General features: G+C 44.3%; 1 protein-coding gene across 2 annotated transcripts in view; it reads left to right on the forward strand.

Moving 5' to 3' along the window:
- Window positions 1–15549, forward strand: part of Dop1b (DOP1 leucine zipper like protein B) — a 111761-nt gene extending 96212 nt beyond the window's left edge. The window contains exons 29-37 of one of the 2 annotated variants that reach the window (XM_004654472.2): window positions 807–916; window positions 1021–1167; window positions 3567–3628; window positions 4831–4959; window positions 7365–7501; window positions 8365–8420; window positions 8614–8775; window positions 11402–11531; window positions 15057–15549. In XM_004654472.2, coding sequence (XP_004654529.2) covers window positions 807–916; window positions 1021–1167; window positions 3567–3628; window positions 4831–4959; window positions 7365–7501; window positions 8365–8420; window positions 8614–8775; window positions 11402–11531; window positions 15057–15308 — 1185 coding nt within the window. In that variant the 3' untranslated portion in view covers window positions 15309–15549. Of the gene's footprint in view, window positions 1–806; window positions 917–1020; window positions 1168–3566; window positions 3629–4830; window positions 4960–7364; window positions 7502–8364; window positions 8421–8613; window positions 8776–11401; window positions 11532–15056 lie in introns of those variants that run through there. The other variant, XR_006637167.1, reaches the window with a different exon arrangement.
- Window positions 15550–16451: the final 902 nt, after the last annotated feature.

Below are 16451 nucleotides of genomic sequence, written 5' to 3' on the forward strand. Positions count from 1 at the left end.
CTTAGCTGGGCGTGGTGGCGCATGCCTTTAATCCCAGTGCTCGGGAGGCAGATATAGGAGGATTGCCATGAGTTCGAGGCCGCCCTGAGACGACACAGTGAATTCCTGGTCAGCCTGGGCTAGAGTGAGACCCAACCTCGAAAAACCAAACAAAAAGAGATGAAAGGTTTAATTTGGCTCATGGTTTTAGAAGTTTTAGCCCACACTTGCTTGGCTGTGTTGTTTTGTACCTGCGGCAAAGCAGAATGTCAGGTAGAAGCAAGCAGAGAAACAGAGCTGGCCACTTTGTGGTGTCCAGGACACAAAGAAGTAGCGGGGAGTCCCAATATCCCCTTTAGTAGGCCTCACCTCCTGAGGTTTCCACCACTTCCCAGTACTGCCATTGGCCAGCAGCCAGGTCTCCAACACCCAAGGACTTTGAGCGACTTTAAATCCAAACTGGAACAGACCATATGGACTTGTCCTTTTAGGTTGTGCTTAAGGGTGACACTTGTAGGCAGGCATTTTCCCATTGAGCAGCAAAACCCCCAGCTAAGGTGGTCCTTGTAATCGTCACTTCAGAAGATTGTTGTTCTCGGCCTGCAGATGTGGCTAAGTTAGTAGAGGGCTTGCGTGACACACAGGAAGCCCCGGGTTCCAGCCCAGCCCCACACGCACCAGGCTGCCGCTGCTCCTCCCAGCACTGGGGACAGGGAGGCAAGAGGGTCACAATCCTATGGTTGTCCTTGGCTACACAGCAAGTGCGAGGCCAGCCCGGGCTCCATGAGCCCTTATCTCAACTAAGGGTGACAGTCTCATTCTTTTAGGTTCTGGCTTCTCTCCTGGACATGGTTTATCGGAGCGATGAGAAAGAGAGGGCAGTCCCGTTAATCTCCCGCTTGCTCTACTATGTTTTCCCTTACCTGCGCAATCACAGGTAACACGGCTTTCTCCACTTCGTCCAGGAAGATATGTTTTGAGAAATGGTCAGATGGTTTTCCTTGGACAATCTTGGACGTTTGGCTCCTTCTCTTCCCCTAGTGCCTACAACACCCCCAGCTTCCGGGCAGGGGCCCAGCTGCTGAGCTCCTTGAGTGGTTATGCCTACACCAAGCGAGCGTGGAAGAAGGAAGTGCTGGAACTGTTTCTGGACCCCGCTTTCTTTCAGATGGATACTTCCTGTGTTCAGTAAGAAACGCCACCCTGACAAGCATACTCTGAAGCCTCGGGGTTATGCTTGCATAGTCTCGCTGCTGAAGTGCATGTGGGCCAACAGCATCAGCCCACACTGTCCCGGGCTCTCACGTCAACCTAGTGAACACAGGTTTACTGGAATGGTGTTAATTCTTCTAAAATACTGACATGTTGGGCCATGTGTGATGGCACATGCCTTTAATCCCAGCACTGGGGAGGCAGAGGTAGGAGGATTGCCAAGAGTTCCAGGCCACCCGCAGACTACATAGTGAATTCCAGATCTGCCTGGGCTAGAGTGAGACCCAGCCTTGGAAAAAAAAATACTGACATGTGTTTTTAGAAAGGAGAAGTCTGACTAAATGATGAACATGCTAGAAGGTTTGGATGACACTTGTATACTGCTGCTTCATTGTACGTCATAAAACATCTGGCCAGTGTTAAGATGACAAAGGTGCTGGTGGCCTGGTGGTGCCTTAAACCTCACCAACATAGGATGGACAACAGCATTAGGAGAGTATGCAAACACTGGCAAGGAGAAACTCCTATTATACCCATAAGCCTACCCCACCCCAACAATACACTTAATTCCCAAATCTCCATCAGCTGGGAACCTACCATTCAGAACACGTTAAGTTTATGGGGGACACCTGAATCAAACCACCAAACACCTTAATCCCTGAGCAATCTCTTCAGCCCTGAGCAAATATTCTGCTAGAGATGTCACCATACCTGATCTCAAGCTATGCTGTAGAGCCATAGTAAGAGAAACACCATGGTACTGGCATTCAAACAGACACACAGGCCAGTGAAATAGAACACAGGACCCAGATTTTTTCGGTCCATGCAACTACAAGCCACGTGAGTTTAGACAAAGATGCTAAAAGTACACACTAGAGTTTTAAAAATAGCGTCTGCAACTGGTGGTTCTTGTAAAACTTCATATCTAATGCAGAAGAACGAAGCTAGATCCTTCTCTCTCCCTGCACGAAAATCCATTCCAAATGGGTCGAAAACCTAAGCTTAAGACTTGAAGACTCTGTTAAAGTTAAGAAACTGTTAAAGGAAAAAGCAGACCATACACTACAAGATGCAGGCATAGATAAAGGACTTCTTTTATTATTATTTATTAATTAGTTTTGTACTCAGTTAATACAGTCAATTTGGTACCATTGTTAGGCTCATCCATGTCCTACCCCCTCCCCCTGACCCCTCCTTGTTGAGGTATATGGGTCATGCATTGCGGAGTTAGCCCTCAGTTACAGGTAGGAGGAATGTCTCTGCGTATCATGACCCATCGTGTGGCTCTGACATTCTTTCTGCCCCCTCTTCCATAAAATTTCCCTGAGCCATGTTGGGTTTATTTTTGATCTGCTTCAGTGATGAGGTGTTGGGGGCCTCAGAGTCTCTGGATATCTGATTTGGTAGGAATTGATTTTTCTCTGCGTTGATCTCCTTCACCCTTGTGCTGGTACCCGGTTCACCAAGAAAACATCATCCTTGCTTGTGATAAAGGACTTCTTAATAGCACCCCAGTTTCTCAAGTAATAAGGCCAACAGTTGAAAAATGGGATCTCATGAAATTAAAAGGATTTTTAAGTTTTTTGAGACAATCTTGTAGTCTAGGCTAGCCTGGAACTCACTAAATAGTGCAGGCTGGCCTTAAACTTGTAGTGATTCTCCTGCCTTTGCCTTCTGAATCCTGGGATTATAGGTCTGGACCATCACACCCAGATAGACCTGAAATCATCTCTAGTGTATTCATGGTACCTGGTAAAATGTAAATGTTCTATAAATTGTTACCCTGTTTTGTTTAGGGAATAATGATAAGAAAAATGTTTGTATGTGCAATACAGACACGTGTGTTTCCCCGAGTATTTTCAGCCCCTAGTTAGCCAGAGATGCAGAACCTGTGGAAGTGGAAAGCTGGCTGAGCCCTGTGGCTCTTCTGACGAGCTGCGCCGCTCTGGAAGCGAAGCGGAGGGTGCCGGTCGTCCTCCCTACCCTTTCCCGTCCCCAGAACCCTGACTGTCACGCCCAATGACAGTGTCAAGGACAAGCCTTGGCAAAGCCACGGGGGGGGGGGGACCTGCTAATTTGTGTTAGAAAACTAGAAAAACTAGAAAAAATTGTTTTGCTTTTTAATTTCGTTTCATTTTTTTTTTTTTTTTTTTTTTGAGAGAGAGACAGAATGAGCATGCCAGGGTCTTTAGACACTGTAAACAAACTCCAGACACGTGCACCACCTTGTGCATCTGGCTCACGTGGGTCCTGGGAAATAGAACCAAGGTCCTTTGGCTTTGCAGGCAACTGCCTTAACCGCCAAGCCATCTCCCCAGCCTGAATTTGTTTTTTTTTTTGTTTTGTTTTGTTTTGTTTTCTTTTTTCATTTCTAGTTGGAAGTCCATTATTGACCATCTTCTGACTCATGAGAAGACAATGTTCAAGGACCTCTTGAGTAAGTTGTGTGTCACTTGCCACACTTCAGAACCAGTGCCATCATGACCACCTTTCGTCATGTCAGACTCTGTATGAAATTAAGCCTCAAGCTATCATGTGGAGTGTGGGTCACATCAGGACTAAAGAAATGGGTCTTCCCTGGCCCAGTGTGCTGGCCGACGCCCTTGGCTACTGTCATTTTTGCAGCTTTGCAGTGGAGATGATACTGAAAACATCAGTGCCTCATCTTGACATTTGTGTTCAAAGGAATAAAATTTATTACTGCTGGGCATGGTGCCTCACGCCTTTAACCCCAGCTCTTGAGAAGCAGTGGTAGGCGTTCAAGGCCAGCCTGAGACTACATAGTGAATTCCAGGTCTAGAGTGAATTCCAGGTTCTGGGCTAGAATGAAACCCTACCTTGGGGAAAAAAATTATTCCTTTTAACACAAAAGAATATGATTAATGAGGAGTGCCTTTAGTTTTTTGAGACAGGATCTCACTGTATAGCCCAGGCTAGCCTTATACTCCTAATCTTCCTGCCTCAGCCTCCTCACACTGAGATTACAGGAGAGTACCACCATGCCCAGCTGAGGTATGCTTTTCTATATCTCAGGTCCTTTCCTGATGACCAGTCACTACACATCACTAATGAATAAAGTGGTTTTGGTTTGGATGGTTTTTGTTGCTATTGTTTTTGTGTTTGTTTTGTTTGGTTATGATTTTTGATCAGGGTCTCACTATGTAGCTCAGGTTAGCCTTAAACTCCTGATAATCCTCCTGTCTCAGCCTCCTGAGTACTGAGATAGTAGACATCAGCCACCATGTCTGGCTGAACTAAGTATTTTTTTTTAAAGTACATATCCCCATGTGCTGGAGAGATGGCTTGGTGGTTAAGGCATTTGCCTGCGAAGCCTAAGGACCCAGGTTTGATTCTCCAGTTGCCATGTAAGCCAGATACACAAGGTGTCACATGCATCTGGAGTTCATTTGCAATGGCTGAAGGCCCTGGTGTGCCCATTCTCCCTCCCTCTGTCTGTCTCAAATTTTAAAAATTTAAATAAATAAATAAAATACACATGGGAACAATCACTTGTGCCCACTGAAAAAGATCAGGACTTCTCACCAGGGGAGCTGGCAGTTACACCCATTTCAGTTTCCCATCCCTACTTCTGCTCGTGGCTCTCCTGGGTGAGTGTTAACTGCTCTGTGTTTATTGCAGACATGCAGAGCAGCTCATTAAAGCTCTTCTCCAGTTTTGAGCAGAAGGCCATGCTGTTGAAGCGCCAGGCCTTCGCTGTCTTCAGTGGGGAGCGTGACCAGTACCACCTGTACCTTCCCCTGATTCAAGGTAAGATGGCTGTGGGATGCTCTGAGCCGCTTGTGCAGGAGGCCCGAGGTTGGTAGTTTGTGATGGGCAGACGTACAGACCTGGGGGCTGGAACGCCCGGTGTGATGACCTACTGCTGCTCCCTGTATTGTCCCATGACAAACCAGTGGGAGCTCGATGGGCCTAGTGTCCTCATCATGATGGCACGCAGCCACACATGAGGGCCTGACCGTCTTGTAAAGGCTTTGCCTCCTGCAACCACTGACATTGTAAGTTCAAATGCACAAAGTGGCCCATGCATCTGGAGTTTGCAGTGGCAAGAGGCCCTGTCACACCAATACTTTCTCTCTGTTCACAAATAATTTATTTTTTAATTGAATGAATCCAGGCTGGGGAGATGACTCAGTAGTTAAAGGTGCTTGCAAAACCTTTGGGGCAGGTTCAATTGCCAAGTCACCCATGTAAGCCAGGCACAAAAAGAAGGATGTGCAAATAAATAAATTAAAACATTTTTGAGCCAGGCATGGTGGTGCACGCCTTTAATCCCAGCACTGGGAGGCAGAGGTAGGAGGATCGCTGTGAGTTCGAGGCCACCCTGAGACTACATAGTAAATTCTAGCTCAGCCTAGGCTAGAGTGAGACCCAATCTCGAAAGAAAAAAAAAAGAAGAAAGAAAGAAGGCTAGAGAGATGGCTTAGCTGTTAAGGCACTCATCTGCAAAGCCTAATGACCCAGGTTTGATTCCCCAGTACCCACATACAGCCAGATAGATGCACAAAGTAACACATGGATCTGGAGTCTGCAGTGGCTGTAGGCCTTGCCACACCCATTCTCTCTGTCTCCCTTCTATCTCTTTCTCTCTCTGCTTACAATAAATAAAAAAATTTAAATTCTTTTTTACTTAATGATTACAGCCTGAATGCTGTTCTGTCTTGAGATTTCCTTTGCCAAACAAATCAACCCATTGCTTCTGAATGCAGTATCATTAAAGTTCTCATAACACAGGCAGAATGCAACAGTTTCATCAACAGCATGTGACATGAACTGCCTGTAGCCCAGTTCCTGATAAAGTCCTTTGTCCTCTCTGAAACCTCATAAGCTGGGCCACCACTGTCAGGGTTTCTGTTAACATTCTTGTTTTTGAAGCTTGCAACAGAATGGCTTGTTAAGCTCTGCTTACAATATTTAGGGACTTTTCTAGGCCAAAGTACCAAACTTTTCCACATTCCTCCTGAAAAACTACATGGTCAAGTTTATCATGACCTCACTTCTCCACACCAGTATTCTATATTATAATTTCTCATTGGTACAACCAAATATCTGACCAGAAGCAGCTTGAATAAAGAAGGGTTTATTTAAGCCTACAGTTGTCTGTGGGAATTAAAATTTTTCTCCTGATGATAAAACCTCTAAAACCTGTGAATAAATCTGATTTATTCATTCATTCACTTCCCGCCACCCCAGAATTCACTCTTCACCACCCCCAGAGTAGGATTTTGTCTGCCAAGAAATTGTGTAAGAGCTGGAGAGATGGCTTAGCGGTTAAGCGCTTGCCTATGAAGCCAAAAGACCCCGGTTCAAGGCTCGATTCCCCAGGACCCACGTTAGCCAGGTGCACAAGGGGACGCATGCATCTGGAGTTTGTTTGCAGTGGCTGGAGGCCCTGCTGTGTCCATTCTCTCTTTCTCCCTGCCTCTTTCTCTGTCTGTCACTTTCAAATAAATAAATAAAACAAAAATTTTTTTAAATGTGTGATTGTCTAAGTCTATCACTCAGCCAGTATCTGTCTTTGGTTTCTGAGTCTTAAGATTCTTATTCTTAGAAGAAAGCATAGGGGGTCACTGGCCATCCAGTGGATTTCTGGAGTTGGGTCCATTCTTTGTCACCTGCTGTGAGTATTTGACTCGCACCTTATGCAAGGCCTTTTGTGCTTCACAGGGTGGCACTTATTGTTTTGTTGGTTGTTTTGATTTGGTTAGTTTTGGTTTTGGTTTTGGTTTGGTTTGGTTTCTGTTTTTTGAGAGAGAAAATAGGTGCTTTAGGGCCTCATGCTGCTGCCAAGGAACATGTGACACACGTGCATCCAGTTTTGTGGGTTCTGGAGAGTTGGTCCCAGGCTGGCAGGCCTTTCAAGCAAGCTGGCCATCTTTCCAGTCCTGGTTTTGGTTTTGAGAGAGGATGTTACCATGTAACCCTGGCTGGCTGGAACTCACTATGACTGTGTAGGCTAAGCTAGCCTCAAACTTGTGATCTTCCTGCCTCTGCCGGAATTACATGTTGTGCCACCATACCAGGCCTGCACTTACCTCTCCTGCTGGTTTGTCATCAAAGTGTCAAAGCAATTAGGGTTTTTTTCTTTTTGTTTTTTTAGCTAATGAAAAACACTACACTGCATCTTTAACTTCTCTAAAATCTTCTTTCCTTAGAACGCCTGACAGACAATCTCAGAGTTGGACAGACATCCATAGTTGCTGCTCAGATGTTTCTTTTTTTCAGAGTTTTGCTGCTAAGAATATCTCCTCAGCATCTCACCTCACTGTGGCCAATAATGGTCTCTGAATTAGTAAGTACATGTATTTTACTCTTATAGTTGAAGTCTTTAAAAATGTTTTTCATGGGGCTGCGGGGATAGCTGAGTAGTAAAGTGTTTGCCATTCAAGCATGAAGATTTGAGTTCAATCCCTAATCCTCAGTATCCACATTAAAGCCACCTATAATCCCAGGACAGGGGAGGCAGCAGCAGGCAGATCCCTGGAGGTTGCTGGCCACCCAGTGAGTTCCAGGCCAATGAGAGAGACATCAAAAAGAGGTGGATGGGGCTGGAGAGATGATTGAGTGGTTAAGCACTTGCCTGTGAAGCCTAAAGACCCTGGTTCAAGGCTCAATTCCTCAGGAGCCATGTAAGCCAGATGCACAAGGTGATGCATGCATCTGGAGTTCATTTGCAGTGGCTGGAGGCCCTGGAATTCTCTATCTATCTGCCTCTTTCTCTCTTTGTTGCTCTCAAGTAAATAAATAAATAAATATAAACAACTCCCCCCCAAAAAAAAGAGGTGAATGGTGGTGTGAAAACACCCAAAACTACCTTCTGGCCTACATATGCCATGTGCACATGTACCCACACACACAGCCACACGCCATGCTTTTGTTGTCATATAATATGTCCATATGCATCTAATTTTGTCTAACAGTTACTTTTAACCCGGTGGTAGCACAGTCAGTTTAGTTAAACCAAAGATATTGTACCCTATCATACTTTCTCTCTCAGTTTTACCACTTGGACAGGTTATAGAATTTGCTTCAGTAATACTAGCTAGCTTTGTTGTTGATGGTTTCAGGGGCTGGGGACTAAGCTCATGACCTCACTGCATCCTAACTCCCCAGTCTGGCTGAAATAGTAGCTCAAATGCACATTTTCTCTTTAAGATTCAGACATTCATCCAGCTTGAAGAAGACCTGAAAGAAGAAGATGAGTCGTGGAGGTGAGAGCACACGGCCTCTGCCCCGTGTGAAGGGTGGCGAGCGTCACACACTCCTGCGTGACGAAGGGCTAGGGGAGGGCCAGCTCTTAGGGAGCGCTCATAAAAGGAAAACCTGTCTTAAGGACTTTTCGTAGACATGGGCCACAGTGGATGTGAATGAATTTATAACACAAATTTCCTTCTGAACGTACAGAAACAGCAATAAAATCAACAGAACCAGAGTCTTGGTTGCTGACGGAAACGGGCCCTCAGTTGGGGAGATAGCCCCGAGCGAACTTATCCTGTATTTATCAGCCTGCAAATTCTTGGACACAGCACTGTCTTTTCCACCTGACAAAATGCCATTATTTCAAATGTGAGTCACATGAGACCATACACCCTTTTGAATGTTGGGGAGTTCCCTTTCCTTTAAGCACTTTATTTTTTAAATATTTATTTATTCATTTGACAGAAGAAAAATGGGTGTGCCAAGGCTTCGAACCATTGCAAATGAACTCCAGACACATGTACCACTTTGTGCATCTGGCTTTAAATGGCTACTGGGGAGCTGAACTCAGTCCTTAGGCTTTGCAGACAAGTGCCTTAACCACTGAGCTTTCTCCCTAGCCTGCACTTTATTTATTTTTTTCATGAACAGTATATGAGAAGCTACAGTAAGAGATTATAGTGGCCAGGGAGCCAGCTCAGAAGCCAAGTTTCAGATTACTCCCAACACCTGTGGTTTCGTGAACTGGGCTCATTGCCATGTTTGTGACTGTATCTGGTGGGCCAGTGTTTGTTGCCTGCCTCGGTGGCTTTTGGTACCCAGTGCTTATAACGGCCACCCACTCGTGAGCCTCGCTGCGTGTGTGTAGATTGTGTTGTCTGTAATAGTTGAGCATACATGTCTTTATTTGGAGTGTGCCATTACCAATTCACTTTGCCCTTTGGTACACGTTCCTGCAGGCTTAACACAGCTGTTGCTGTGTTTAATTCCATGCCTGGCCCAGAGGCTACTCTCTCTGCCCTGTCTCCACAGAGAGAGTATACTCTTATAGAAACATATGTGGTGGGCTGGAGAGGTGGCTTAGCGGTTAAGCGCTTGCCTGTGAAGCCTAAGGACCCCCGGTTCGAGGCTCGGTTCCCCAGATCCCACGTTAGCCAGATGCACAAGGGGCGCACGCATCTGGAGTTCGTTTACAGAGGCTAGAAGCCCTGGCGCGCCCATTCTCTCTCTTTCTCTGCCTCTTACTCTCTCTCTCTCTCTCTCTCTGTCACTCTCAAATAAATAAATAAAAATGAACAAAAAAATTTTTTAAAAAATAAAATTAAAAAAAAAAAAGAAACATATGTGGTTAAAATATCAGTAGGTTCTCTTAAATGCTTACTATTAAATGAAAGAAGCCAATGTGAAAAGGTCCGTTTATATGACATTCTGCAATGGCAAAGCCACAGGCATGGTAAAAGAGCAGTGGCTCCCGGGGATGGAAGTGGCAGGTGGACACAGGAGTTTAAGGATAGTGAGACTCCTCTGGAACTGCAGAGATGGACATGTCAGCATGTGCTTGCCAAAATTCACAGGCTGCAGGACCTCACATTACTTGTGACTGTGGTTGATGGTGTAGGTGTGGGGTCTTCAGTTCTAGCAGATTTGCAGGGTTAAGGGTGGTCACCAGTGGGAGAGGCTGTATGTGGGCAGCAGTAGGGGGACATGCGGGAACTCTGTATTTTCTTTTCAGTTTAGCTATAAATGTATTTATTTATGAGGAGGGACAAAGAGAAAAAGAATGGGCATGCCAGGGCCTCTTGCCACTGTACAGAAACTCCAGATACATATACCACTTTGTATATCTGGCTTTACATGGGTCCTAGGGAATCAAACCCAGGCAGGGGGGCCTTGAAAGTAAGTACTTCAATGGTTGAGCCATCTTCCCAGCCATAGCTACAAATTTAAAACTACCTCAGAAAGTAGTCCATAAGGGCTCAGGGGCTGGAGAGATGGCTTAGCAGTTAAGGCGCTTGACTCTGAAGCCTAAGGACCCAAGTTCAATTCTCTAGTACCCCCATAAGTGAAAAGTTCAGAGGTACACAGTTGTGAACAATAGCAACGTATGTGACAGCAAAATGTTGAGAAAATAGTGACATGTTATTGAACAATAAAAAGAAGTGAAGCTGAGCATGGTGGCCCACACCGCTAATCCCAGCACTCGGGAGGCAGAGGTAGGAGGATCACCATGAGTTTGAGGCCACCCTGAGACTCCATAGTGATTTTCAGGACAGCCTGGGCTAGAGTGAGACCCAACCTCCAAACAAGAGCAAAAAAGAAGTGAAATACTGATACATGTTCCAGTATGGGTGAACACTGAAATTACTATGCTAAGTGAAAGAGGCCACCGTTCTCTAAGGAACGCAGGTTATCTAGTCCCATTCATACAGATCCAGAATAAAGAAATCTATAGACAGGAAGTTGATTAGTGGGATGCCTACATTGGGGGGTGAGGGATGATGGCTGAGGGGAGTAGAGGTTTTTTATGTTAATAAAAATACTCCGGTTCTGGCATTAGAGAGACGGCTCAGCAGCTAAAGGCACTTGTTAGCAAAGCCTGACAGCTCAGGTTCAAATCCCTAGTGCCCACATAAAGCCAGTTGCACAAAATGGCACATGCATTCGGAGTTCATTTGTAATGGCAGAAGGCCCTGGTTGCTCCCTCACCTTGCAAAAAATAATAAAAATTAAAAGAAATACTCTGGGGACTAAAGAAATGGATCTGCAGTGAAGGCACTTGCCTGCAAAGGTTTAAGGACCTGGGTTCGATTCCCCAGTACCCACATAAGCTGGATGCACAAGGTGGTGCATGCATGTATCTGGAGTTTATTTGCAGTGGCTAAAGGTCCTGGCACATCTCTTCCCCCACCTCTCTCACAAGTGATAAGAAATAATACATTTTAAAAATAAAAATAAAACTGGTGTGGCTTGCCTGACCTTGGGTTTTCTTCTCCAGCTATAGATGGGCTTTTGTTCCAGAAGTAGACACTGAGAGCCCTGCCATCCTGTCAGACCTGGAGGAGAATCACCAAGAATGCAAACCCCACACTGTTAGGATTCTAGAACTTCTAAGATTAAAACATGGGGTAAGTGTTTTCCCTTTAAAAATTGTGTTCATGGGAACTGGAGAGGTGCCTCAGTGGTTGAAGGCACTTGCTTACAAAGCCTGATGGCCCCAGTTCAATTCCCCAAGCCCATGTAAAACCAGATGCACAAAGTGACACATGAGTCTGGAATTCACTTGCAGTAGCAAAATGCCCTGGTGTGATGTCACGCCCGCCTCACCAGCAAGGAGGACGCCACAATCAGGATTCTTCTGAACACACTTTATTGGGGACTGCCAAGCTGCTAGATGCGAAGACGTGAAGACCCAGAACCACGAAAGGCAACTGTTTATATAGGGTTTTAGGCCGCTTACCCACAAATGATTGGTCAACTGCGGATATGTGGCCACCAGTGATTGGTTACTTTCTGGATGCCTCATTAGCATCGGCCCACGACGGGTTGGAGCATGCGCACTGTGCTTGATTTACACCAGCTGTGACCAATAAGAGGCCAGAAACCGGCGCCAACTTGTAATAGCGTCTGCACGGCTCCTAACATCTCCCCCTTTTTTATTATTTAGACACCAAGGGACCAAATCACCGATCTAGCCTTTCCCACTTCTGGCAACAGGCGATCAAGGTTATAAGGCCTTGGAAAACTCACAACTCACCTTATCCTGTGCAATGAGTTATTCCTCAGGGATGTGCAAAGGCTGAGTGTGAAATAAAACTAAAAGTCTTATGCCTAACCTGGTGCAATGAGAATAAGCTCTCAGGGTGCAAAGGCCACAAGACGGCTCAAACGAAGGGAGAAAACGTCCAGGTCAAGCAATTGCAAAATTACACACAGGCACATCATGCAAGTACCAACGAGGCCCAGAGTAAGCACCAATCACTGGTTTCAGCTCCCTATTGTTTCAGAGTTATCAATCAAGCGTTAGGTGAATGTCCTATTTCCAGTGCAGCAAATGCTTGCACTAGCATAGCAATGTCTCTGAGTCTTTGACTTCGCATTTTACAGAAACACCAAAAACATCCGATTGCAGCAGCAATCATAAACAGCATCATGGAACCCATTCCAGCCCATTCCTTTAAATAAAGGGTAGCTTTCTATATCCAGTCCAATAATCCCGTAACCAAAAACAAGTCCACTCATGTTGAATTCACATGGGTCAGCAGTCCAGTTAGTAAGCAAATAATGTGATAACTGGCGTGACAGATTATAGACAATCCATTTTCCATTCACATCCCAATTGTGCCAATTACCATAAAGTATTCTTACATTAAATTAATTCTTTGATTAACAATCATTAACCCTCCTCTTAATTGTGCATTAATAGAAGTTTGAACATCCAAAGTATTAGCTACATTAACTGATAAATTATTCAAAGTCGCCGCAATTTGTATAGTAATAGCAGCCACAATGGCTGTAGTAATCCCAAAATCTCTTTTGATTCTAAACAAAGTCATAGAACTAGGAGAACAGCATATAGTAATAGCAGCCACAATGGCTGTAGTAATCCCAAAATCTCTTTTTGGTTCTAAACAAAGTCATAGAACTAGGAGAGCAGCATCATGTATTACAGGTAGAGGTTTTGGGAATACTGAGAGTATTCCCCAACGGGGTTCTGTCCATATCCCCAGCAGGTTGAACAGGGGTAATATCATCAGCACAGCAATCACGATCTTCATCCTTTTCTGGACTCTCTCTGACCACTCGCGTCAGTCTGGCAGGAACCCAAATGGGATTATCTTGATCCTGTGGAAAAACACAAACAGCTCCCCTGGATCTTATTAAAACAAGATCCGGGCCCTTCCATTGATTAGATATAACATCTTTCCATTTTATTTTTTCTGAAACTGGTGATGGTGGCAGACAATGCCTGTCTGCTGCTGACCTACCCATCACGTCCAAATTTAAAAAATTAAATGTGTCTAGCCTGAGTGGCGCAGGCATCTTGATAGATAGATTTCCAATCAAGATATTGTCCCATTGTTAAGCAGGCTTTCACTGTATTATACCAATCTGCAGGAGTCATTGCATGAGCAGTGAGCCTCTCTACCTGAGCCTGAGTAAAGGAGGCATTAGTCCCATACGTCCTAACTGACTCTGCAAGATCTTTTAACTGTTTATGTCCTATGGGCTCATGATATCAGCCCTGAGCTGGATCGTCAAACACTGGAAATATTTGTTGAATTTTTCTTATTTCTTTTGGCTTGCAGAAAGAAGTTCCCTCCATGTATCTCAGTACTTCCCTATTTGTTAAAGGTGGGGCAGAAGGCACAACAGGCAGGTCAGGGCGATATCTCTCAGCCTGATACCTGTCAGCTTCCTCCTCTAACAGAGCCTCATCATACAAGTCCAACTCCCCTTCGCTATCTGAAGATTCAAAAGATCTTACAGAAGCAGTCTCAGAACTTGATGAGCTTGCCACATGTAAATGTTTGAATTCACTTAATAAAGGATACAAATCATTACCTTCCAAATCTTTAACCTTAGTTTCCTTTTTATCATTAACCTTCATTACATTTTGTTTCTTCCTTTTATTACCTTCTAAATCTTTAACCTTAGTTTCCTTTTTATCATTACCCTTCATTACATTTTGTTCCTTCCTTTTATTACCTTCTAAATCTTTAACCTTAGTTTTCTTTTTGTCATTACCCTTCATTACATTTTGTTCCTTCCTTTTATTACCTTCTAAATCTTTAACCTTAGTTTCCTTTTTATCATTACCCTTCATTACATTTTGTTCCTTCCTTTTATTACCTTCTAAATCTTTAACCTTAGTTTCCTTTTTATCATTAACCTTCATTACTTTTTGTTCCTTCCTTTTATTACCTTCTAAATCTTTAACCTTAGTTTCCTTTTTATCATTAACCTTCATTACACTTTGTTCCTTCCTTTTATTCTGTTTTCCTTTTTGTTCCCTTTTTTCTGTTTCTGACATACTGTCCTGATGTTCCGCTAAAGTCCTCTGGCCCTCTTTCACTTTAATGAGCACACAGGGCAAGAAGAAAATCATAACAATAGCATCAACCTCCCAGGGCAGCATACCTCTCAGAAAAAAGTCCGGATCCGTCCGTCCCGTGTGTCAGTTCTGAATCCTCCTTAAAACAGGGGTCTTCGCTGGTGCAAGATGTTCTTCAATTCCCGGGGTTTCGGCACCACTTGTCACGCCCGCCTCACCAGCAAGGAGGACGCCACAATCAGGATTCTTCTGAACACACTTTATTGTAATAGCGTCTGCACGGCTCCTAACAGTGTGACTATTCTCCCTGCCTCTCCCGTTCCTTTCTTTCTCCTTGCAAATAAATAAAATTATATTCATGGCAAAAGAGACAGAGGCTAAGCAGTAACAGAGTGCTTCTTAAATCACTTGACTTTAATGATTTTTTAGTTTTTCAAAGTAGGCTCTCATTCTAGCCCAGGTTGACCTGGAATCTGGAATCACTATGTAGTCTCAGGGTGTCCTTGAACTCACAGTAATCCTCCTACCTCTGCCTCTCAAGTGCTGGGATTAAAGGCGTGAACCACCACAACCAGATTTTTTTCTTTTCTTTTTTCAGGAAATTAGTGGCTCTGATGAGATCACCATGAAGAGTGAATTTCCTCTTCTGCGCCAGCATTCCATTTCCAACATCAGACAGTTGATACCATTCTTCAGGACTCTAAACTGTGCTTTCAAAACCCAAAGTCAGCTCTCTGCTGATGTCCCAAGAGCTCCTGTCCTGGAGTTTCCTGTCCCAGAGAGCTCAAGGGTCTTGCAACAACTGGAGGAATGTGTAGAGTATGATTTTCTGGAACACACAGAATGTTAATGTCCCAAGAAAGAACTTGTATACAGTTCTCGACGCTTCCCTGAGAACAAGGCTCTACTCTAACCAGAAAGAAGCCAGAAGACCACTGTTAAACAACTCTGCAGTCCTGAAAGGCATTCAGGTACTTTTCTAGTTAAGCAACAAAACAAACACCCATAAATACCCTGTAATATATTTAAATCTCATTTTGTGTTTCTTCTTCAATTTATGTCATAAAAATAAAAGTTAATATATCACCTAACAACAGCCCACAGTTTTTAATATGAAGTAAAATATGGAGATAATGAAGAAGTTGCTTGCTTTAATGAAGCATATATGTCTGCCACATATTTTCTCTAAAAATGTTTAACTTATTAAATGAATGTGGTTTTATATAAGTAGCCCATAAAGCATTTATTTTGGTGCTTCAGTGTGAAGCTAAAATATTTTGTTTTCTGAAAATAATAATAGCTCAGGCTGGGGATGTAGATAACTGGTAGAGTACTGGCGCAGCATGCACAGACCCTGGGTTCCATCCCCAGGACTGCATTCACCAGCTGTGGTGACATACTCCTGCAATCCCAGCCTTTGGCAGGTAGAGGCAGGAGGATGAGAAGTTCAAGGTCATCCTCTGCTGCATAGTGAGTGTGAAGCTAGCCTTGGCTACATGAGCCTGTCTCAAAAAGAACAGCAAGTGCAATAATACTAGCTAGCCCATTATCCATCCCACCGTGCTGGGCGCTTGCATGTGTCTCCATGTACTCAGCTCCTACTTAACTGCCAGGAAGTGTGCAATGTGTTGTTTTGTTTTAAAGGGTTTTGTTGTTGTTGTTGTTGTTGTTTGCTTTGAGAACAAGGTCTGCTGTAGCCAGGCTGGCCTTGAATTTACCATATAGCTGAAGTGTGACTTCCTGCCTCTATTTCCCAAGTGCTAGAATCATAGGAATACTCAACCACGCTGCACCCCTGGCAGAGGCACATAATTTTAAGACTCTGGTGATTGTCACCCTAGCTGTGTGCCATGAGGTGCCTTTCAAGTGTTCTCCGCTTATTACAGAGCCATGCAGTCAGTCACAGGACTATTCTCTCTTTAGCCTCTTCCACGTGCGCTCTGGTCCCTGGGATCTCCTTACCACTCTCCAAACATTGTTGTGTATTAAAATA

The sequence above is a fragment of the Jaculus jaculus genome, chromosome 5, assembly GCF_020740685.1.
Source record: "Jaculus jaculus isolate mJacJac1 chromosome 5, mJacJac1.mat.Y.cur, whole genome shotgun sequence".
Classification (NCBI taxonomy): Eukaryota; Metazoa; Chordata; class Mammalia; order Rodentia; family Dipodidae; genus Jaculus; species Jaculus jaculus.